Here is a 22,964-nt window from a genome sequence, read left to right on the forward strand (position 1 = left end):
CCCGCCAAAAAAAAAAAAAAAAGACTAAAAAGTAGGGCTGGGGGTGTAGCTTGGAGGTAGAATGGCCCTGGGCTCCACCCCCAGTATGGGGAGGGGGCTCACAAGGGCATTTTGTATGTCACACAAAAACCAAAGGCAGACCCCAGGCAACGCCCATCAGTGGGTGACTTTGAGCCTCTGGGCTGTCACAAATGCCTCCCCCCAAGTACTCGGATGACAGATGTGTGCCATCACACCCAGCGGACAGGTGTCTCAGGTGTCTGCTTTTCCTCTAGCTTACTGTGTATATCTAGCTTTCTCAGGTTTTTTTTTTTTTTTTTCTTTTCTCCCCTCATATTTGCGAGAGCAGGAAGGCATTCTTAGGCCCCACTTGGAAGTAACATGGCTTTGTATAGGCGGTGGTGATTGATGTCACCGGGATGCTTTCTTCCTGGTACTGTGTGGTGGGTTCTGTGACAGGTCATTTCTCATGGCTGCGAGCAGTGTGGACAGGACCGTTGTCCTGTTGCTCCGAGCTCCTGTGCTCCAGTAAGGAGCAGGCTCGCACGTGCCCCTTCTGTGTTGGAATCCGACCCAGCCTGACATGCTGGGGTGGGGTGTTCTGAGGTGAGAACCAAGTTGATTCTGAGTCTTTTGTTGAATTGCAGGAAGCTCTTTGTGGGCGGCCTGGACTGGAGCACAACGCAAGGTAGGTGCTGCAGGCCCCTGGGCCATTTGGCCTTATTTCTTGCTACTGTCTTGAATTTGTTCAATTCCTTTGACATTGTTGTGACTTCTGGGCAGGGGACATTTGACTGGGAGTTGGCCGGGGCTAGAGAGAGCGTGCGTGTTTGCTTTGAAACTGTTAACTTGGTGCTAATCTCTCCTCCAGGGGAGAACTTAGTGTGCAGGCTCCAAGCCACATGTAGGCTGTGGAGGCAGAACTGCGCACTTGGGGTGGAGGGCTAGGGTTTTGCTGGGGAGATCGCCGAGTCAGGTCAAGCAGGGCAGAGTTGGTAATAAAGGCAGCCTTCCTGGGTTACTGGTCTCAGTTGCACCTTTTCGTTCCCTTGAGCTTTGCTCTCTGTCCTGTGGAGTCAGAATGTCACCTCTTGCCATTGCTGTGATCACTTGGCCCCTTTTTAATTTTCGAGGACGCAACATGCCTGCCATGTAGAATTCCCTGTTCATCTGCACGTCCCTCCCTGGACTCTTTCCTAAACCCCGGCAGTTAGTTGCTAGGCTAGTTCCCAGGTGGCCCACCACAGGCCTTTCCAGGTAAGGCTGAGGGCCTGGCTTAGAGCACGTGACTGCGCGTGCGTGTGTGCACCCACAGGGTGCGTGCACACACCCCAGCTGTGCCATGTGGCTGCTTAATGCCCTGGTTTGTGTGTGTTTGTGTTTTTGTTCCCAATCTCTGAGCAGAGACTCTGCGCAGCTACTTTTCCCAGTATGGCGAAGTTGTAGACTGTGTGATCATGAAAGATAAAACAACCAACCAGTCCCGTGGTTTTGGGTTTGTCAAATTTAAAGACCCAAATTGTGTGGGGACAGTGCTGGCCAGCAGACCACACACCCTGGACGGCCGGAATGTAAGTGCCTCGCCTCCTCCTCCGCTGCCTGGGTTCTCCTTTTCGTTCCTTTGCCTTCACTCTGTCATTGAACTCTGATGCTTATTTTAGAGTCTCTTTTACCGTGGGTTCATTTAAAGGGTTGGACTGGCTCTTGGGACTAAAATTGGGCTGAGTTGAGTGGCAGGTGTGGGCTAGCGTGCTGTGCAGCCGGCTGCTGTTGGGAATGCCTTCTTTTCTAGAGAAAATAGCCCATGTTCACAGTGGGCTGGTTTGAAACTTCCTGCAGATTGACCCGAAGCCATGCACACCGCGGGGGATGCAGCCAGAGCGAACACGGCCGAAGGAAGGATGGGTAAGGGGCTTGGGCTGGGTGTCCTCCTCTTTGTCCAAATTTAAAGGGGAAATATGCCTTTTTCTGCTGCTTTTGCATACTAAGAGTAACAGAAGTCATCTAGGAACAGTTGAGAGTTACCTGTGCTGTGTTTTATCTTGTAGCCAAGGAATTTGTTTTTTCTGTTTTTGTGGGTCTAGGGATGGAACCTCGGGTTCTAGCTCTGCGCCATGCCCCCAGTCCTAATCTGTGTGTGTACGCATGTATGTGTGGCACTAGAGTTTGAACCCAGGAGCAGTCTACCTCCAAGCTCCACGGCCCTGTTTTTTATTCTTCCTATTTTGAAACAGCCTCACTAGTTGCTGAGACTGGCCACAAACCTGTGATTCTCTGGCCTTGGCCTCTCGAGTAATAGGATTGTACGTGTGTGACCCTACGCCTGGTTTCCTATTTTATTATTTATTTATTTATTTATTTGCAGTCCTGGGGATGGGACCCAGGGCATTTTACCTCTGAGCTACACCCCCAGCCCTATTTTTTATTCTTTATTTTGAAGTAGGGTCTCACTGAGTTGCAAAGGGCCTCACTAAGTAGTAGGTGAGGCGATGCACGATCCTTCTGTCTCAGCCTCCCAGATGCTGGGATTCCAAGCGTGCACAACCACGCCCAGCTTGAAGAGATTAATAGACTACCTTAAGGAGAAAATGAAGATCATGCCATTTCTTATCAGGAACTTTTGTTTCTGTCCCCGCTGACGTCTGCCCCTGACTCCCCCTGTGTGGCCGAGGCATGTCCCCCACCCCACACACTGTTGAGCTCTCTCCTTGGCCGGGTGACTTGCTGCAGCCACCAGATGCCCACCGCCTGCCCGTCATGGCTGGCTCTCCCCTCACGGTGTCCTCAGATGAGGGAAGGCTGGGGTGAACTGACTTTAATAACGCTCACGTGACCGTGGGGTCCTCTGAGCTGTGCCCCCCCCCCCCCCCCGTACTTGGCTGGCAGGCCAGGCGGCTTTCTGGGGGCATCTGCTCAGGGTCCAGGCCTTGCTGATCCCCACAGCGCCCCTTTCCCCGGCTGGCGGGCGCTCTGTCAAGTTCTGCCTCCTAGAGCTACAGTGCGCAGGCGGAGCGCGCTCGGCCTCCCGGAGGTTCCGCAGGACTGAGCCTGGGCAGCAGGGCGTGGCACAGCCCGGAGCCCGCCACAGACTCTTCCCAGCTTTATTAGAAAGCTCCGAGGAGAGGGAGTTAGAAAACTAGCACAGCAAACTCCGAAGTACTTCCCTGCGTTTGCTGTCAGAACTCCGCCAGCTACGCATGCGTGTGTGTCTGCTCGTCTACATAGCGCCCTCGCTGACAAGTGGATGCCCCATCGTTACCCGCGTCCAGTCTGCGCTCCCGTTCCTAGAACTGCTTCACAATGCCTCTGTCCAGGCCATTCTTTCCAGATCTAATCAAGTTCTGCCTGGTTATTAACTCTTCTAGTTTCTTTAGAGCTAAATAAGATGTAATGGGCTTTTTTTTTTCTTTTTGGTTCCAGGAGCATTCTACCTCCAAGCTACACCCCAGCACTATTTTTTTTTTTATTCTTTGCTTTGAAACAGGGTCTCACTGAGTTGCAGACGGCCCAACTAAGTAGCTGAGGCTTCTGTGAACTAGTGTGTGTGTGTGTGTGTGTGTGTGTGTGTGTGTGTGTGTGTGTGTGTGTAGGGGGTACTGTAGTTCCTGGAAACCCTTCTACCTCTGGGCTACACTCCCAGACCTATTATTTTATATATATTTTTATTTGGAAACAGGGTCTCCTAAGCCAGCGCGGCTGGCTTCGAACCTGCGCAATCCTGCCTCCACCTCCCAAGCGCGGGGATTACAAGCGTGCGCCGCCACGCCCGGCCCTCTAACTGCTTGTCTTGATGACTCTTGACCTACATGTGCACTTATGAAACCCCCAAAAGTTTAGTCTCTTAATTCAAAGCATCTGGGACAATGTAAAGCACACATCCTTGGAAAAAATAAAGGGGAGATTAGGTGTGAAGGCAGGGAGGAGGGAGTAGACACGCTAGACACCCTGCAGGGCAAAGCTAGTAGGCCCAGCACTGGGGATCGGGCTGGGTTGGCGGTGGGAGGCAGCAGGTGCTTATGCGGTGGCTTGGCTGTCTAGGCTATGACACGTGTGTGTGTGTGTGTGTGTGTGTGTGTGTGTGTTGTGTCGTGTCACTGGGGATTACCCCAGGGGCATTCTACCTCCAAGCTACATCCCCAGCCCAATTTTTATTTCTTCTTTTGAAACAGGGCTTCACTAAGTTGCTGAGGTTGGCCACGAACCTGCCATCCTCTTTCTCAGTCTCCCAGGTACTGGGATGACACGTTGTGCCACTATGCCCAGCTGAGCTGTGACCCTTGAAACTTTTTTCCGCACCCCTCTGAAACCCCCAGCTTCGCACTGCAGAGATCCTTCAGTCGCTTCAGCCTCCTGAGTAGCTGGGAATCGAGCTAAACCACCGCCCAGTTCGCAGGACTCTCATATCTTGTGACTGTTGTGGTTCAGAGCAACTGAGGGGGATGTATGGTATCTTGTGTTAACACGTCTCTGAAATGCAGTCTTGCAAAAATGCCCTAAGTTCTTGTATTCATGGGTCTTCAGAGAAATGGATCAGTGTAGCTCAGTGTTTGGGGTTGTTCGTTGGGCTCAGTGCATTCCTGAGTGATCTGGTCTGGCTTCAGCTGGCTCTCACAGCGGATCCAAAGATGGTAGCATGCCCAGTTTGGGGGAAGTTTGTGGTCCCTCCGTGAGTTAACCCCTCTCCTTCTTGACACAGCAGAAAGGACCCCGGAGCGATAACAGTAAATCAAATAAGATCTTTGTCGGTGGGATTCCTCACAACTGTGGTGAGACAGAGCTCAGGGAATACTTCAAGAAGTTCGGAGTGGTGAGTTCCTTTGCACCGCAGCCGCGCTGGCTGGCCTTGGGGCGGAGGTGCACCTGCACACTGCTAATGCTGGGAGCTTTGTGGTGTCCCCTGAATCCCTGGCCTCACCTCCGTAAAAGGTCAAAACCCAGCCTTCCCCTTCACGCCATGTATGATCACAGCAGTATTTCTGTGGCTTTCCTAGCCAGGAAGTTAGGCGAGCTGACCTCATAAATGGCCCTCCGATTGTTAACTGTTGCAATCAGGAGCATCACTGCTAGCTGGAGGGAGAGGACAGAGCTCGGCTTGGCTGTGGTGCCAGCCTGTACCTAGGAAGCTGCACTGTCCTCGACCAGGCCCACCCTGAGCCCAGCCCACCTAGGCGAGCATCTTTTCTTCCCTGAAGCTGCAGACCGGGGCCTGCCGTTCCTTTGCCTCAGACTTTCGCCGTCTGGAAGGGAGCTAGTCCCGTCCTTCAAGCATCCCCAGCATGGCAGATGTTGTGACCCATTTCCTGCTCTCCTGAGTGTGGTTTTGTTTTCTGGAAAGACTAAAATCCTTGGGAACTTGGATTTGGGAATCACATGGGAGCTCTGCACCCTGGCGGGTCCGATAGTGTGAGGTGCTCAGCCGACTGGCATCGGGAGGCCTGGGGGAGTGTGGCATCATCCTGAGGGGGGTGGTCCTGCCTGGCCTCTCCCACCACCTGGCGTAGCAGGCGTGGCTATGAGCTATGCTGCTGTGGCCAGGCAGGCAAGAGGGTACTGGGCCAGGGGAGAAAAGCAGGGGCTCAGCTCTCTATGACCAGGAAGGGATGCTCCGGCCATCCAAAGTGTGAGTGGAAGGGTACTGCAGGTCCCGGATCCTGCCCTGCTAGGACATGAGCCAGAGTAATGATTACCCCTCCTGGGCTGTGTCCACGTGCCTTCCCCATCCCCAGGCCAGATGGTGCCCTGTTCCTGTCTGTGTTGGGACACCGGGTCCTTTGCCCTAGCACTTCCCATACTCCGGCGGCGCTCCCACGGTTCACGCTGCCCTCTCCCTCCCTTCCAGGTCACCGAGGTGGTCATGATCTATGACGCGGAGAAGCAGAGGCCTCGAGGTAACGGCAGATCTAGTTTGTCCTGGCCTGTGCCCCTTCCCCTCAGATGGCAAACTATCTCACCCCCGACACAGGCTAGGTGTGGTCATAGGGAGCGGTGCTCAGGAAGGACGAATTGGAGACAAACTGCCAAATCATAGCCCTCCAGCCCCATTCGGCCCGCCGTGCTTTCCCAGGTCCCACCTCACACCTTGTTTTCGGCGTGTTCTCGTGGAGTTTTCCAGTGTGCTGGGGAGTGTGGTGCTTCGGCCTGTCTCACGCCTGTGTCATCTCGGTCCTCACCAGCGTGGCGTGGCCAGCCCACTCACGTGCCAGCCGCGGCGCTGCCCAGCCCAGCCCGAGCTTCCTTTTAGCCATCCATGCCTTTTTTTTTCCTTTTTCTTTCTCCTCATTTTGCCCCTTGAGCCGGGCAGTGGGAGGAGGCGCGGCAGCACCCCGGCCCCGGGCGCCACCCCCGGCTTCTGCACGGACATCCAGGCTGGCTTGGGGACGGGCGACCGCACCCACTTTCATGCCCTTTTCTTCTTGTTTTCGTTTTTGCTTTTCTTTCCTTTTGTGGCTGCTCTGTGCTGCTGCCCATTCGTTTTTGGTTCATCAGCCGCTTGGCGCCAGCTGTGCGAGCAGGCCTGCCGGCCGCACGTCCCACACGCACCGCCTGCCTGAGGCCAGGCGAGGCCACCCCGTAGTGCCGAGCGGCGCCAGCCCACAGCGTGCGCCCGCCATGCTGGAGAATAGTTTGCCATTTGAACCTCCATCCTCCTCTTCCTCCATGGTTAAGGAACATACTTCTCACTGTGTGATTAAGCTGTTAAGTCTTACTTTAACATAGACATACATGCTTAGTGACGTATTTAAGTGTTTCGTAGTAAAGTACAGTAATGTTAAGTAAGCTGTTTTCCTTTTCTCTCTGTGAATTGTTTGTGATTAACGATATCTCTTTAGATTTCTCTTCTCCAGGTGCTAAATTATATCACACAGGTACAGGCCCGTCCCGCAGTCAGAGGAGGGAGCGGCTTTGCTCCAGTGGGGTGTAAACGAAGTTTCAGTGTGTTTCTGTCCCGCTGCCGCCTCTTGACAGATCGTTCCTAGACAGCCCGCCCTGGGCTCCTTACCCACGACACCGCCTCTTGCACTGTACACGGACCAAGCCAGCCCTGTGGCTTCAGACACTCCTGCTGTTTGAGAAAATGTCAACTTTCTAATATGTTGTTCACCACCTGTGTTGTGTTCCGAATATCGCCTCTAATCTTGTGAAACTTGGGTGCTCAGCAATGAGGGCTACTCTTAGGTGCACCCGGCCCCACCCCAGCTGTACAGAGCTGTCGCCTGCTCTCCTGACCGTCCCTTCCCAGCCTGGACTGGGTGTAGCTAGTGTTTCTGAGGCCACGCTGGTGGGCGAGCGGCAGGAGCTGGCATGGAGAGAGCTCCGGGCCTGGCACAGGGACCCACGTTCCGGGGCCGCCTTCAGCCGTTGGGCTGCCGAGTGTCCCTGTTGGGCCAGATCCAGAGGGCAGGCTAGCAGGTCCTCCAGACAGCACGTTTCTGTCTTCTTGGCTTTGCTGATTCTCTAAGATTGGTCTCTCTCCCTCTGCCCTTCTTCTCCTCCCTGGCTCAGTTGAATGGAGACAGTGTACTGTGTTCCCCACTAGCGTCTCTGGGTTGGAATTGGTTGAGATCGGTGCTGCGCGTTCCCAGCCCGTGGCTCGCTCGCTGGCCTCGGCTTGCCTGCCTCGCGCACTCCTTGCTCTTGGGCTTCGTCCCTTCCGGCCCGTGTCTCTTCTGTGTGCTTTGTCCTCATGGTTCCTTCCACCTTCCCTCTCCCTGTCCTGGTACATCTGCCAGTGTGTGCGGGTGTGCAAAGTCACGCCTGGGTACACACGTGTGCTCAGAGAACAGATCAGAAGGGTCCTGAACCCCGGGTCCTTTGCTGGTGATCTTGTCACCGCACATTCCTGAGCTGCCTTCTTCTCCGTTTCATCCTTTTCCTGTCCATAGTTTTGCTTATGGTCCCCCCCCCTTCCCCTCCCGGTCCCACTCACTGCAGCTCCAGCGTCCCCATTTCATCAGCTTGAGAGGCCCCGTGAGTGGGCTGCACCTTGCCAGGGCCCTCTTGCCTGCCTATCCCCCGCCGACCCATGCCTCCGTCCCAATGCACGGGGTGCCTGTCCTGCGCTGCCCCTCTGCTGTGTGGTGCTTCGTGGCGCCCTGTGCCCACCCCTGCCCCTGCACAAGTGGTACCTCTGTCCGGGTCCCCGCTCTTCCCAGCTCTTCCCGTGCCCATCTTGGTTCTTCTGAGGTCTTGGGGCAGCTGCCTGCCACTCACTTCCCAGTGCCCAAGCCCGGCCGTTGGGAGGTGCGGGGCTCATCGGGCCGCCTTCCAGGGTGCTGCGCTGAGGCTGGGGGCGGGAGACCCAGTCACTCGTGCGCAGAGGACGAGACACACTCCATTAGCCGGGTGGCCGTGCTCACCCAGACCAACCAAACTTCGTTTATACTGCCACTTTCTCGTGTTTGGGAAATGCTAAATTTTTTTTTCCTGTAAATTTTTCTTTTTTGATTACATAGTGCCTCTTGCTCTTGCTGCTGACAGCAGAATTTGACCTGCTGGAACCCGTTGTGGCCTGTATCTTTGTGTATTACCTGTTTATTTACCTGTACACGTATATGCATATAAGCATACATGTATTACTTGCGGTAGGACTCCTTGGGCTTAGCCAACAGCGTTGGGTAAGCTTAGCGAGGCTCGCTGTGTAGACACTGTACTTCGTTTAACGCTTTAGAACGATACATGGCTGCTGTCAGCACTAGCTGCAAAGCAGATTGCAAGCCAAGGGGGAGAACCCTGGGTTTCAGAGAAGCAGAAACGCACACACACACCCCTGACTGAGGCGGGCTCTTGCAGGTGCCCTCCCTCCCGGGGCCTCGCAGCCGTCTTCACGGTGAGAGCCAGGGCAGGGAGGCCCAGGCCGCTGCTTTACTTGCCACGTCTCCTGTGGAGGCCTCACTAGCCGCATCTTGGCTGCTGCTAAGACGCGCACTCCCATTCCACATGCGTCCCTGCCCCCGACTAGAACCCGAGCACGGAGTCCCCCACGCCCGCGCGGGCGGGGACCTCAGTCAGCTCTGTCTGTCCGCTGCTCAGTGGCTGGGGAGGAGCCGGCCCGGCTGTAGTCCCTCCACACAGGCTTAGCTGAAACCCGGGGCGACCTCGGCCGCCCTATACTGTCATCACCCTGTTTTGTGTCACAACGCCCTGCTACCTTGATTCACTCTTCGTCGTTGGCTAGGTTTTGGATTTATTACTTTCGAGGACGAACAATCAGTGGACCAGGCTGTCAACATGCATTTTCACGACATCATGGGCAAAAAAGTGTGTAGTTGTAGTTTTATTTTACCTTAAGACCAAACCAAGTCTTAGGCAACTTAGGGATTTCACTGGAATGGAAAACTCCGTAGTTGAAGAGAATGTCGGGTGAATTTGTCCGATGAGCCCTGGCTGTGCGGGGTTGGCCTGCTTCTGCCGTGGGGTCCCAGCCTTCTTAGCAGGTGGCATCCCTTGGCTTCACTCCTGGAGGCCCTTCCCGGGCCGCGGGTTGCGGGGCGGGCGGGCGGGCGGGCGGGCGCCTCCAGTGAGATCGCAGCGTTGCCTCAGGCTTGGTTTCAGCGACCACTCCTTCAGATGTCTGTCCCGCCCCTTTGTGCAATGCTGACCTGTAATGTGATGAGCAAGGGCCTCCGAGACCCGAGGTTCCACTTAAAACTGAAAGCACCGTGAAACATCATGAAGGATTGGTTTTTAAACTGGGTCACTTACTGTGAAACTCCGGGACCAGCCACATGCTCTCGATAGCACCTAACACCGCGCAGTCAGTGACCTCTGGTTGTTTCATCTTCATACTGTGTTGCTGCCACAGCCACGCTGGGACAGGTCGCGGGCCCCGCCCGCTTGCGAGCTTTGCCAGGGCCCCGAGAGCCACCCTAGGAGCGTAGGAAGGCAGGCCTAGAAGTGGAGCGCCAGGGCTCGCCGAGGCTCCGCGGCCGCCTCTGCTGGTCCCCACTCGCTCTCGGTGGCTGCCGGCCTCGCCCTTGCTGGCGCACCGCCCCTCAGGGGGCCCAGCCCTGGCTTCAGCCGCGGCCACGGCTGCTCCTGCGGGCCCTTGCCGTGCTGCTCTGCCCGCCATCGCTCTACAGAGCACCGTGGGCAGCAGAGGAGCCGGGCTCTTCTTGTATACAGATGGCCCAGCTCTTAGTTGATTCCATCTGGACCTAGCAGAAGGAGACAAGCCGCATCTGACTGCTTATGGCTTTTAGTGTAAGAGGAGTGCAGATTGCAAGGAGCATGACAGGAGCAGAGTTCAAGGGACTCTGGGCAGTATTTTAAGGCCCTCTGATATTGAGAATTTGGAGAAATCCTAGCCTAGACATGTGGGGCAGAAAGGGCTATGCAGTATGTGTGCCTACTCTGTCCTCAGGCGCCTCCCCTGGGCTCCCCAGCCAAACCTGACTCATGGCTGAGGTGACCTCAGAGCGGGCTCGGCCTCCAAGCTAGATGGCTGTGCAGGGGGCCAGCTTGTCTGTCCACCCCTGACCTTCACTGGTCAGCATTCAACCCTCAGTAGGGGCTTTCCTCTTGCAAAGAGCTCGGATCCAGTGTGGCAGTTAAACCCCAAGTGCCAGGTGACTGCATCCTGTGAGCCGATAGGAAAGGGTAAAAGGTTTTTTGGTTTTTTTAATTTCAAGGACTTCTTTGCTTTGTAAGCAGGATCCAAACTCCCCTAAGGAGCATGTGTGAAGACTCATTAATTTGAGTTCTTTAAAACAGCCCCCTGGTCTTGCTGTGCGCTGACGGGATTCTGTTCCCGTCGCAGCGTCCTGCCTGGGCCCGGAGGGGACGCTGCGCCTCTGCGGCGCTTCCTGCTTGTTCTCTCACAGGCGGGCTGAAGGAACTCTGAGTGCGGAATGCTTAGCTCTCCAGGCAGACCCCAAGGATGACTCTGGGTGGACTCACGGTCTCTCTGCTCTCATTAAAGCCCATCATGAAAGTAAAGACTCGGGACCCTGGAGCCGAGGCAGTCCTAGAGCTGGAGGCTTTTAGTTGGTCTGCCATGTTTTAAAGACACACAAAGCAAGGCCGGCCGCTTCCGATGTCCAGCCCCTCAGGGAAGAGGTCCGGGCCGCTGCCCAACACAGTATGAAGATTGCTTACTGATTCAAATGTCCATTTTATTGCATGTTTGTTACTTTTTTGTTAGATGTAATGTAAGATTTTCTTATCACATCCATTCCCTCTGACATTCCTTTGAGTTCATTGAGATTCTTTAAGCGTTAGCCTGGGGAAGGTAAGTCTTTATCTTCCATTAGACATTTTAAATAAAAATCTAAGTCAAAACCAACTGTGTTTCTCAGGTATGTGGTGAAGTGCCGGGGGTGGGGCTGGAAGGCACTGGCCTCCTGTCGTCCCGTGAGTTGAGGGCCATGAGGGAGGCGCTGCTGTCCTGACGGGTGAAGGCCCGGCGCGCACGCCTCCAAGGGCTCCTGGCCCTCCTGCCATCCACAGTGGGGCGCAGGCGTCTCACGGTTGTATCTGATGTACCTGAGAAACATTTTTTAAACAAAAGAATTTAAAGAGCAAGACTTTTTTTTTTTTAAGAAAAGAAAAAAAAACCCTACTGGCCTAAATAAGGTTTATAGTTTAAGTATTTAGTCTTAAGTTGTAAGATGCTAAGTTAGTCATAAGTTACTGAGGGTGTGTCTGAAGGGAAGGGGCGCTGGGCCGCAGCTTCTCCCTAAACCACAGCTTGGTTTGTTTAGGTGGAAGTTAAACGAGCCGAACCTCGGGACAGCAAAAGCCAAGCGCCAGGACAGCCCGGTGCCAGCCAGTGGGGGAGCCGAGTCGTGCCCAATGCCGCCAACGGCTGGGCAGGCCAGCCCCCTCCCACGTGGCAGCAAGGATACGGCCCGCAAGGTGAGGCTCTGCGAGCGCGGCACGAGGGCGGGCGGGCCGGCCGGCCAGGGGTCCTCAGGACCGGGGCTCCTGCGGCCCCGAGGTGCAGATGGGAGCGCTTCCCCTGCGGCACCCTCAAACACTCAAGTGGGTTCCAGGAGCCCCACCAAGGTGTAGGCAGAGACTTGCTCGCGGGCCCTGGGAGGCCGTCCCCTGGCTCCTGAAGGCACCTACTGTGTCCCTGACTGGGCAGAAGGGTGGCTGCAGTCAGGGCCTGCCTGGGCTTGGGCAGTGGGTTTTGCTGTCATGGGGCATGTCGTGTTGAGTGGATCTGTCACCCTGCCCACACCCCCAGTTGTAAGAAGGGGCACGACCCACCCAAGTGGGCAGGCAGAAGTCAGCGAGACCCAGTTGTCCTGAAGAGCGATGCACTGGCAGCACCTCCGGGCAGCATGAGTGGGGTGCGTTCGGAGCTTTGCGTGTGCCCTGCAGACCAGTGTGCCCCACGGCCAGCTGGCATGTGGCCACCTGTGTCAGATCCCGGCCAGTGAGCTTGGTGGCGGCTTGTGCTTGGGCTCTGTGCCGCCGCGCCAGGGTTCTGATAGGTCCTGTCCACTCGCCTGCGCTCATGGGGTCTTCTCCGTTTTTCTGAAATATTTGACCTGTGGGTTCCCCTGGGAACTTTTCTCCTCTTTCCTCCTTTTCTGTTTCTTTTGTTGTGCTGATGGGAATGGAAGCCAGGGTCGCACACCTGCCAACCGCCGAACCACATTCTCAGCCGGGCAGGCCACAGGTGTTGCAGGACACCATGGGTTCTGTCCCTGTGTTTTTAAGTGTATAGAGGCTTTAGCGGTATCTTGGTGCCCTCCATCCGAGCTGGGATCTCTTCTGCTCAGTCACCGGCAGAGCAGCACCAGGCGGCAGGTAGGGTGCCGCTGGAGAGGCGCCCTCTGCGCAGGCTCAGGAAAGGCTTCACCCACCTCGGGCTCAGGCTGGTGCTGCTCTCATGAGCACTGGGCCGCCTGTGTCCCTGGGCTCTGAGCCTCAGGAGGCCCCCGGGCTCGGCCCCGTCTGTGGTGCCTGCTCTTGGCAGCTATTTGGCATCAAGTCTCGGGGACTCAGCACCAACCCTTCTCTTCTGTTTTCTTGTCTAGGAATGTGGGTGCCAGCAGGACAGGCAATTGGTGAGTCCTTGCTATTAGAGAAAGGGAAAGCGCAGAATCTGAAATCATAGGCCGACTCGCGGGGCTTACACTGCTCCTGCTGCGGTCGGGAAAGCTGTTGTCAGTGTGTCCTGGGCCTGGAGGTCGTTTCCTTTCTCTTCCTCTCCGGTGAGGAAGGCGGGGGGCGCCGCAGGCCCTGCCAGGCTGGGTCTGGGCTGTGGCCAGGGCGTGTTCTGGCGCTCTTCATCCCTCACCCCATGCTACGTGTTACAGGTGGCTACGGACCTCCGCCTGCGGGAAGAGGAGCCCCCCCACCGCCACCACCGTTCACCTCCTACATCGTGTCCACCCCTCCAGGCGGCTTCCCTCCTCCTCAGGGCTTCCCACAGGGCTATGGCGCCCCGCCGCAGTTCAGTAAGTCTGGGCCAGGCCCCTCTGGGAAGGGTCAGCTGCCCGGCCTGCTGCTGCCAGAGCCCTGCCTGGACGGGCAAATGAAGCGCGAGCGCAGGCACCCGCGGAGGGCCTCCGCCCTTGGCTGCTCCTGACGCTGAAGGAGGTCACGGGGTTTCTGCAGGAACTAACTTTGATATCTGACGCCCTCGCCCTCAGCAGCAGCGCTCAGGAGGCCAGAGGTCTGGACTCACCCCTTGTTCTTTAATCAGAACTGGGCATTTGAGCGGGGAGTGGTTTCACACACCTGCAATCATCGTGCTTAGCGAGCTGAGACAGGAGGATCACAGGTTTGAGGCAGCCTTGGCAACTTAAGGCCCTCCGCAACTTAGTGAGTCCCTGTTTCGAAATAAAAGAATAAAATATTGATGGAGGTGTAGCCCAGAAGTAAAGTGCCCTGCGTCCCGTCCCCAGTGCGACACACATACGAAGTAGGTATTTTAGCCTGCCTGTGACTCCAGTGTGTTTGAGGCTGAGGAGAATTGCAGGTCTGAGGCAGCCCCGGCAAGCTAGCACAACTTCAGAACAGAGTCCAAAGGGCGGGGGCGCGGCGCAGGTGGAGCGCCCGGGCCCACCAGTGCCAGGAGAGTCTGGGGGGTTTTGGTGGGTCTGGGGATGGAACCCAGGGGCATTCGATCTCCGAGCTCCACCCCCTGCCCTGTTTTTTTTTTTTTTTTTTAATTATTTTGAAACCGGGTCTCAGTTGCAGAGGGCCTCACTTAAGTAGCTGAGGCTGCCCACGAACCTGCAATCCTCCTGTCTCAGCCTCCTAAATACTGAGGATTACAAGAGTGCGCCACCACACATGGCTTCTCCAACCCTGTTTTTTATTCTTTATTTTGAAACAGGGTCTCACTAAGTTGCAGAGGGCCTCACTAAGTAGCTGAGGCTGTCCGGGAACTGTGATCCTCCGGTCTCAGCCTCCCCATTGCTGGGATGACAAGTGTGCGCCACCACGCCCAAGCAAAACTTTTTTTTTTAATTGATTTTCCTATGCTTTGTTTTGTAATTGAAGATTTGAGTTTGAGACAAAAGGATCAAAGGTTTGAAGCTAGCCCCGACAACTTAGCGAGGTTCTCAGCAACCTAGTGAGACCTTGTTTCCAAATAAGAAAACCAGGCTAGGGGTGTAGCTTGAAGGCAGAATGCCTCTGAGTTCCATCCTTAGTGCCTGAATAAACCAGCCACGCTTCCCCATCGTCCAGGTAGGGGAACTTGGCACCCTCCTTAGAAAGCAACCCAGGGCCCACATGGCTAACTGGGTTTTCTATCTTCCCATTTCAAACGAAAAGAGAAACCAGCAACTCGCCATTCGCTCCTTTACCCGATCGACCGAGACCGTCATTCCAGTGCAGTCTGCGGCGGCGGCTTTTGTAGAGTCCTTAGCCTGCGCACTTGGCGCCGGTCTCTCTGGGCTGCTTGGACAGCACGTGCAGCCAGGCCGGAACTGCACAGCTCAGGGCTGCTGTCTGGCCCTGGGGAAGGGCCCGCTCCGTGGCCTAGACCAAGCCCCTCTGTTTCTAAAGACGAGTCAGGCAGAACCGGAGGCTGAGGCCCGCCTCGTTCACATGGTCTCCGTCAGCCTGCCGTGCTCGGCCCCACTCCGCAGCTGGCTCTGGGGGTTTGCCCGCCTTCCTTCTGTGCTGCATTTGCTGGGAGCTTTCTGGCCACCTTTCTAAAGAACAGCTGAACAACCCCCAGCAGTGGAGGTCCTCACTGCATCGATGCCGCCCTGTTGCAGCTGTGTGCTGTGGTCCCGAGGCCTGAGGGCCTCTGCACTGGGTTTAGGGGTGGCCCGGGGCGAGGATCCACGCCTCTGTGGGTTTTAGATGGAGTTCCCATCTGGCCGCTCCTGCGGGGCTGAGCCTTGGGTCCGCGGCCTGTGCCCACACCGTCTTGTGCCTTGCTCTCCTGTGTCTGCAGGTTTTGGCTATGGGCCTCCACCCCCACCGCCAGATCAGTTTGCCCCTCCCGGGGTCCCTCCTCCGCCTGCCACTCCTGGGGCTGCTCCTCTGGCCTTCCCGCCGCCTCCGTCTCAGGCTGCCCCCGACATGAGCAAACCGCCAGCGGCGCAGCCAGACTTCCCCTATAGTCAGTATGGTAAGTGGTCCGCAGTGCCTCCTCCCCTCGCGCACTTCCTGCTCGCTAGCCTCCCGGCAGCAGGGGCCGCACGCCAAGACGGCTGAGGTCACGGTTGGGGCTCACGCCTCTCCCTGTGCCCTCAGTGAGGCCTTTGGTAAGGGTGGGACCCCGGCGCTGCGCCCTTGGTTATTTTGATTCTGGCATGTCAGTAGCCCCCCTTGGGGGTGGCCTTGTGCCAGGAGGCAGCTCGGGTCTAGCAGGCCCTGGCTGGGACAGAGCTGTGGCCGACTCCAGGTGGCTGCCGGGGAGGCGCTGGGTCAGGCCGGGCCCCGTTGCTGTGTGTTGCTGCCCTGCACGGACGGCCCGGGAGAGTGACCTCCTTGAGGGGACCTGCCCGCATCCTGGTGGCTCCCTGCGCGCCTCGGGCACTGGCACGGGTAGGGCCGAGAATGCGGGCCGCCTGTCCTGAGGGCCAAGCTCCTGCCCCAGCAGAGGCTGCGCCCGGGACAGCCTCGCGGCTGGACGGCTGCCCGCTCTGGTGGGCCGGGGGCCTGGCAGCCCGGGCCCCGCCATGTTGCTTCTTCACTCAGCACGGCCCGCGTCGCGGCTGCGGGGCGCTTGAGACGCCTGCCGTGTCTGCCGCTCGCGCCTCCCCGGGCCACCGTGGGTTCGTCACCCTGGTCTCGTCTCTCGCCAGGCCTGGGTACCTATTCTCGAGACCCGCCGGGCTTCGGGCCCGTTCTTTGTTTACACTCTTATGGTCAGGCTGAGCAGTGATGTGGCTTAGGTAGGTGCGCCCCTCTCTACAGTCCTCCCTGCTGCACCCGGGAGCCGGCGTGGCGTCCTTTGCCACCCCGGGCGGGGGTGGACATCGGCGGTGCCCCCGGGATGGGCCCCTTGCCAGCCCGAGGCTCTCAGTTGACCACCAGCGCTCAGCTGGCCCAAGAGCACCAGAGCCCGAGTTGCAGGGCCCAGGTCCATCCTGAAGACAGGGCGCCCCCTTCCAGAAACTTCTCCTGCCTGTGGGGGCCGCAGTGTGGGCATATGGGTCTTATTTCGGGAGGAAGGGCTGCTCAGCTGATGCAGTCCCTGTGAGGTTGGCCCAGGACCTGCCCCTGCCAGTTAGCTCCCATGCCCGGGGGCTGCCACAGGTGGTGGTGCTAAGTACCAAGTTAGGCTATAGTCGTGAAGTCAGAGCCTCCCCGCAGGCGGCACCCTGTGGGGCCGGCACCAGAGCTGTGAGTGGCAGGTGGGCGGTGCGGGCTGTGGTCTGCACCTAGGGCCTGCCTCGTCTGTTGGAAACCGTGTGCCGTGTGTGTGAGCAAGCTCTAGCACCTTGGTCTCCACTGGGCGCCAGATACGGTGTGTCCCAGACCCGAAGGTGCGCACACACACGCACATGCCCGTGTCTTCCCAGTCCGTGGGGAAGAGGCTCAGGTAGGCGAAGGGGCAGATCAATTGGCCCATGAGCGAACTGGAGGCTGCTGCTTTCTGGTGGGTCCTGCACACATGGTTTTGAAAACCAAAAACTCCCAGGGCTTGTTCCCCGCCCAGGCGGCCCCGCCAGAGCTCCAGGTCCCACCGGTGCCCGCCCCACGCTGGATATCGCCTCTCTCTTCAGAGACCAGTCCAGGCAGCGGGGTGCTCAGAGGGACCCAGCCAGGTGGGGCACCCTGACCCAGAGCTGACCGACTCTCTCCCCCAGCAGGTTACGGGCAGGACTTGAGTGGCTTTGGACAGGGCTTCTCGGACCCCAGCCAGCAGCCCCCCTCCTACGGGGGCCCCTCGGTGCCAGGGTCCGGGGGCCCCCCCGCCGGCGGCAGTGGCTTTGGGCGAGGTCAGAACCATAACGTGCAAGGATTCCACCCCTACCGACGCTAGTCGCGCGCCGCGCGGCCACCTGCACCGGCTGAGACCAGGACCCCAACTTGTGGACTCGTGACAATCACAGACGTAAAGAACAGCGGCACGACCTGGGGGGCGGAGGCTTCGGAGGCGGCTGTGGGCTCTGGACTGAAGTTTTTAAGTATATTTCTTTCTCTGACCCATCGGCACAATAAAAAAAAGTCACTGGTTCAACAACAGGGTTTAAAAAAATGTCTTCAGCTTTAATTCAAAACTTCAGGTTTCTTTTTCTTCCTTTTTTTTTTTGAAATTATTTTCCTGAGTCTTTTGTTTTACCGTATATTGTAAACTTTTATGTTAAAGAAAAAATATACATTTACAAATTGTGAGATTTTTAAGAGAAATTTTCTACAATGTATACTGGCTTATTTTTTAATTTAAACACAGGGTTCCGGCGGCACTGGTGGAGCGGGGGCGTTTTTGGTCCCTGCGCTCCAGGCTTAGGGTGGGACTTGGTCCACGAACTCGGAGCTAAAGAGGAATCTACTGCGTGTGTTTGTGTTTGTGTTTGTTCCTTGCTTTGGCCGGCTGGCCTCTTGGCAGTGGTGGCTGCGCGCGGTGGGGGTGCGGTGCGGCGCCCCGACCTGAGCCGCGCAGGCCTTGCTGGAAGCCCTCCGTGGGGCCCGCGGCTCCGGGGCAGCCCCTGACCAGTTTGACCCTGGTTTGAATAAAGAAAAGTGCGTTTGGATTAGAAACCCGGTGGCGTCCATTCTTTCTCTCCTTTGCCTGCGCGTCTTCCTGGTGCGTGGACCCAGACCCCAGCCCCACCTCGGGCATGGTGGGCAGAGGCCTGAGGGAGGGGTGTCCAGCCCTCTCTGGGCTTTGGGGCCGGGGGTTCTGGCAGGTGTGATGTGGGCGACATCGGGGGTCTCCTTCAGCTGGCTCTAGGGTGCAGGCTGTGGCCGCCACAGCCCAACTGCAGCTTAGCGCCCCGGCATCGCCCCACTTGGGGGCGCTTGGGCTTGGTACCACATCTTTCCCACGGCAGGTGGCACACCCTCGGAATCTGGGCATTTGCATGGGTCATCCTTGGCAGCGTCCATGTGGATGACCACACTCAGGCTGAGACAGGTTCGCAACCAGCCTCAGCTACTTAGAGCCTGTGGCAAAATCAAGAATAAAAAGTAGGGCTGGAGATGTAGCTCGGAGGTAGACGACCCCTGGGTTCCAGCCTCAGCACCACACAAACAAAAGGAGACCACACTCAGCAGGGCGTGGTGGCGCACACATGCAGTCCCAGCATTTGGGAGGCTGAGGCCAGAGAATTGCGCAGGTTTGAAGCCAGCCTCGGCTTCTTAGGCCCTTTGCAACTCAGACACTGTTTCAAGATAAAGATAATAAAAAATAGGGCTGCAGGTGTAGCATGGAGGTCGAATGCCCCTGGGTTCCATCCTCAGTATTCAGAAAAAAAAAATTCATTTCCTATCCCTTAATCTATGCTCTCTTTATCCAGGCCAGTCCCCCAAAACGCTGGTCTTGAGGGTGGGGTGCACTGGAAGTGGGGCTCACTCACCCCAGGCTCCAGGAGGTCTTCACACCACCACCGAGCCTCGGGTCTGGGGTTGGCTCCCCCCTCAACGCGCTGTAAGGACCTGTGGCCAATGTTGGGGGTGCTCTCGACGCCCCAGCTCCCCGCAGCCGCTTGCCTTCCCTGCCCTGAGTATTTCCTCCGGCCAAGCTCCGAGTACTGTTCCTTGTGCAAGAGGGGCTGGCTCACGGGCAGAAAGGGCGCTGGGCGATGGGGCCTTGGGGAGACGGCGCCTCTGCTGCTACCGCCTAGGTTTACAGCTGCCTCTCATACCTGCCTCTTCTTACCGCTTATGTGCTGTGACTTTTCAATTGTGTGAGTTTTTGTGCATGTGTGTGTGTGGGGTGGGGGGAGTCCTGGGTTTGAACCCAGAGTATTCTACCTTTAAGCTCCACTACCAGCCCTATTTTTTAAAGTTTTGTTTATTTGTGGTACTAGGGGTGGAACCCAGGGGCTTTTCTACACTCCAGGTCATACTCCCAGACGTATTTTATATTTTATTTGGAAACAGGGTCTCACTAAGTTGCTGAGCGCCTCACTAAATAGCTGAGGCTGGCTTCGAACCCATGTGATCCTCCTGTCTCAGCCTCCCAGGTACCGGGATCATAAGCGTGCACTACCACGCCCAGCTTTATTTTCTATTTTAAAACGGTCTCAATAAATTGTTGGGCCAGGTCGCTAAGCGGCGATCGCCCTTTCTCAGTCTCTCCATTCCTAGGATCACAAGCGTGCGCCACCATACCCAGAGAGTCTGGTCTGGGAAGGTTCATCCAAGCCGCCTGCTCCTCCTGTCCGCCTCCCGGCCTGGTCCCTGAGCGCCCAAACCACACCCAGTCGCACCAGTAAACTGCATACATACTCACTGAGATGCGTACTGGTGTGCAGATTACCGACCTCGCACCCGAAGCAGTGTGGTCTACAAAGACCGCGCGTTTTGGAAAGTGTTCCCAAATCTAGGCGGCGGCCCCTTTAACAACCGCGCCTGCGCTTTGCCCTCCGGACAGCAGGGGGCGCGCGTCCGCCGCAGGAAGCCGGAAGTGCGCGCGGCCGAGGGGCGGGGCCAGGCTGCCTCGCGATAACTGCGCAGGCGCGGACCGGGCGGCCTTTTCCGAAGAACCGGCAAGATGGTGAGTAGGGGGGGTTGGCGCGCCTGCGGCCGGCCCATCCGCCTCCATCCGAGCTCCGGCTGTTCTGCGCGGGCCGGAGTCGTGGTTGGCGGCTGCGGGGCTCCGCTCCCGACGTGCGGGGCCGCTGATGGGGGGCGCCGGGTGTGCGGAGGGCGCGCAGGGCCCGGCCTCCGCTCACCCCTGACCCGCCCGCGCAGGCCGAAGTGGAGCAGAAGAAGAAGCGGACCTTCCGCAAGTTCACCTACCGCGGCGTGGACCTGGACCAGCTCCTGGACATGTCCTAGTAAGGGGGCCGGCATGGGCGGCTGCGAGCCTGGGCGAGCCGGTGCACGCCTGCGATCCCGCACTGTGGGGCGGAGCCGGGAAGACCGCGGGTTCGAGGCCCGCCCCGGCGGGGGAGCGAGACTGCGACCTAGCGAGACCCTGTTTCAAAGCAAGTCATAAAAGGGGCCGGCGCCATAGCTCCGGTGGAACGCCCCTTGTTCAAGGCGCAGTGTCACGGGCAGCGAGTGGGCCAGCCCCGGGTCTGGGGTCCTCGGGTGCTGGCTACGCCTAGGCTCGGGTGGGAGGCTTGCTTATTTGTATTTTGCGCCACCCGGGATGGAACCCGCGGCATTCTACCTCCCACCCCGATTTTCTACTCTTTTTATGAAGCAAGGTTTTACCGAGTTGCAGACGGCCTCACTAAGTAGCCCAGGCTGCCTGCGAACCGTGTTCCTCCTGTCTCAGCCTCCCGAATGCTGGGATGACGAGCGTGCGCCACTGCGCCCGACTGACTTATCTGAACGTACTGGTTATTGAAATAGGCGCTGTTTACCGCCTAGCCCCTTTTCATTTTGAAGCATGATCTCACTACTTGCTGAGGCTGTCCTCAGATCTTGAGGTCCTTCCGTTACAGACCCCCAAGTGCTCAAATTACAGGCAAATGCCACCACCCCGGCTGGAGTGGCAGGTTTTAAGACCCGCTGTGAAGATGAGCATGGTGGTGGCGCGCACTTGTATTCCCAGCCTTCGGGAGGCTGAGGAGGATCGTGGTTCTCTGACAGCCTCGGCTACCTTGTGAGGCCGTATGCGACTCAGTGAAACCTGGTTTAAGAGTAAAAAGTAAGGTCAGGGCGTGGTGGCGCACGCTTGTAATCCCCGCGCTTGGGAAGCTGAGACAGGAGGATCGTGCAGGTTCGAGGCCAGCCTCAGCTACTTAGTGAGACCCTGTTTCCAAGTAAAATATAAAATAGGTCTGGGAGTATAGCCCGGAGGTAGAAAAGCCACTGGGCTCCACCCCCAGTACCACCAAAAATAAAAAACAAGAACTAAGACTAGGGGTGTAATTGGGAGGTAGAATGCCCCTGGGCTCCATCCCCAGTACTACCAAAAAGCCTTCCCTGGACTCTGCGCAGCCTCCTGGTGCCTCCTGAGTTGGGTTGAGCTGCAGTGTTGGCCACGGTGGCCCTGTGGCCTTGTTGCTAGGTGCAGCATAGGGAGCCCGGGTGTTGGGGTGCAGGGGTTTGGGGTGGTGTGGGGGGATCGGGTCACCACACCGCGCCTGTCCTCTGCCCCAGCGAGCAGCTGATGCAGCTATACAGCGCCCGCCAGCGGCGAAGGCTGAACCGGGGGCTGCGGCGCAAGCAGCACTCCCTGCTCAAGCGCCTGCGCAAGGCCAAGAAGGAGGCGCCGCCCATGGAGAAGCCCGAGGTGGTGAAGACCCACCTGCGCGACATGATCATCCTGCCGGAGATGGTGGGCAGCATGGTGGGCGTCTACAACGGCAAGACCTTCAACCAGGTGGAGATCAAGGTGAGTGGGGGAGCGCGAGTGGGGGAGCGCGGCCCGGGTGGGGTGCTGGGGCCGGCCGCGCCCCTGTGCCCCTGACGCCGCCCTGTCCTTGGCCCCCCGCAGCCCGAGATGATTGGCCACTACCTGGGCGAGTTCTCCATCACCTACAAGCCGGTGAAGCACGGCAGGCCTGGCATCGGCGCCACCCACTCCTCCCGCTTCATCCCCCTCAAGTAGCCCTCCTGGGTAATAAAGGGACACACGGCTCTGGTCCTGCGTGCTCTGTCCCTCAGTGCCTGCGTCTCTGGGAGGGCCTGGGGGCTCACGGTATGATGGGCGCTGGTTGGCACAGACCGGGTGAGTGTGGGGGGTGCCCCTGGCAAGCTCCAGCTTGGCCTCTGGTGGCCCCCTGTTATACCAGGGTGTCCAGGAAGCAGGGTCCTGGCATGCCTGTCTGACCCCGCTTACTCCTGACACGATTGTCCCCTTCGTGAGGGGAAGGCGCAGGCCGGCGGGGTACTGCGGTGCTGCCTTGAGGCTGGTGGAGGGAGGATGGGAGCAGGCAGGAGGCCCTGGTGTCCCACAGCATCGGGCCAGCGTAGCCCGCCCTGAGTACAGGGAACGGTGGCTCTGGACACGCTGTCTTTGGAATCGAGTAGAATGGAGTGTTGTTGCTGGGCCTTGAACCCAAGGATGTTCTAGCTTTGAGCTACATGCTGACCCCAATTATTTTGAAAAGCTCAAACCGGGCGTGGTGGCACACACTTTGAATCCCAGGATTTGCGGGGCTGAGACAGGAGGGTTGCAGTTCACAGACAGCTTCAGCTACTTAGTGAGGCCCCTTGCAGCTCGATGAGACCCTGTTTCAAAATGAAGAAAAACTAGGACTGAAAGTGTAGCTCAGAATGTCACTGGGTTCCATCCCCAGTATAGCAAGAAGAGCAGCCAGGCATGGTGGTGTGTGTCTGATCCTGGCCTCAGGCTACGGGGTCTCAAGATGCAATCCTCTTCTCAGCCTCCCAAGTGCTGGGATTACAAGCCTGTGCCACCATGCCCGGCTCTAATCCTTTATTTTTGAAACAATCTCACTGAGTTGCCAAGGGCC

The 22,964-nt window shown here is 57.6% G+C and overlaps 2 protein-coding genes across 7 annotated transcripts in view; both read left to right on the top strand.

Moving 5' to 3' along the window:
* Positions 1–17,407, top strand: part of DAZAP1 (DAZ associated protein 1) — a gene marked incomplete at both ends in the record, with an annotated part of 31,999 nt that extends 14,592 nt beyond the window's left edge. The window contains 11 exons of one of the 6 annotated variants that reach the window (XM_080712353.1): positions 648–688; positions 1,405–1,571; positions 1,840–1,905; positions 4,697–4,807; positions 5,840–5,888; positions 9,176–9,258; positions 11,700–11,853; positions 12,987–13,016; positions 13,269–13,409; positions 15,368–15,544; positions 17,232–17,407. In XM_080712353.1, coding sequence (XP_080568479.1) covers positions 648–688; positions 1,405–1,571; positions 1,840–1,905; positions 4,697–4,807; positions 5,840–5,888; positions 9,176–9,258; positions 11,700–11,853; positions 12,987–13,016; positions 13,269–13,409; positions 15,368–15,544; positions 17,232–17,407 — 1,195 coding nt within the window. Of the gene's footprint in view, positions 1–647; positions 689–1,404; positions 1,572–1,839; positions 1,906–4,696; positions 4,808–5,839; positions 5,889–9,175; positions 9,259–11,699; positions 11,854–12,986; positions 13,017–13,268; positions 13,410–15,367; positions 15,545–16,223; positions 16,304–17,231 lie in introns of those variants that run through there. The other 5 variants (XM_080712354.1, XM_080712355.1, XM_080712356.1 and 2 more) reach the window with 5 other exon arrangements.
* Positions 17,408–20,082: 2,675 nt separating this feature from the next.
* On the top strand, positions 20,083–22,123 carry RPS15 (ribosomal protein S15). Its single transcript, XM_080712551.1, has 4 exons — positions 20,083–20,086; positions 20,284–20,369; positions 21,646–21,880; positions 21,983–22,123. The coding sequence occupies exons 1-4, from the start codon at positions 20,084–20,086 to the stop codon at positions 22,094–22,096; spliced, it is 438 nt and encodes a 145-aa protein (XP_080568677.1). The 5' UTR covers position 20,083; the 3' UTR covers positions 22,097–22,123.
* Positions 22,124–22,964: the final 841 nt, after the last annotated feature.

This window comes from Muscardinus avellanarius, assembly GCF_963383645.1.
Source record: "Muscardinus avellanarius genome assembly, chromosome: 16".
NCBI lineage: Eukaryota > Metazoa > Chordata > Mammalia > Rodentia > Gliridae > Muscardinus > Muscardinus avellanarius.

Coding starts and splice junctions, on each gene's coding strand:
- RPS15 (XM_080712551.1), top strand. Junction 20,370..21,645: donor CAGCTCCTGGACATGTCCTA/GTAAGGGGGCCG, acceptor CCTCTGCCCCAG/CGAGCAGCTGATGCAGCTAT. Junction 21,881..21,982: donor TCAACCAGGTGGAGATCAAG/GTGAGTGGGGGA, acceptor GGCCCCCCGCAG/CCCGAGATGATTGGCCACTA.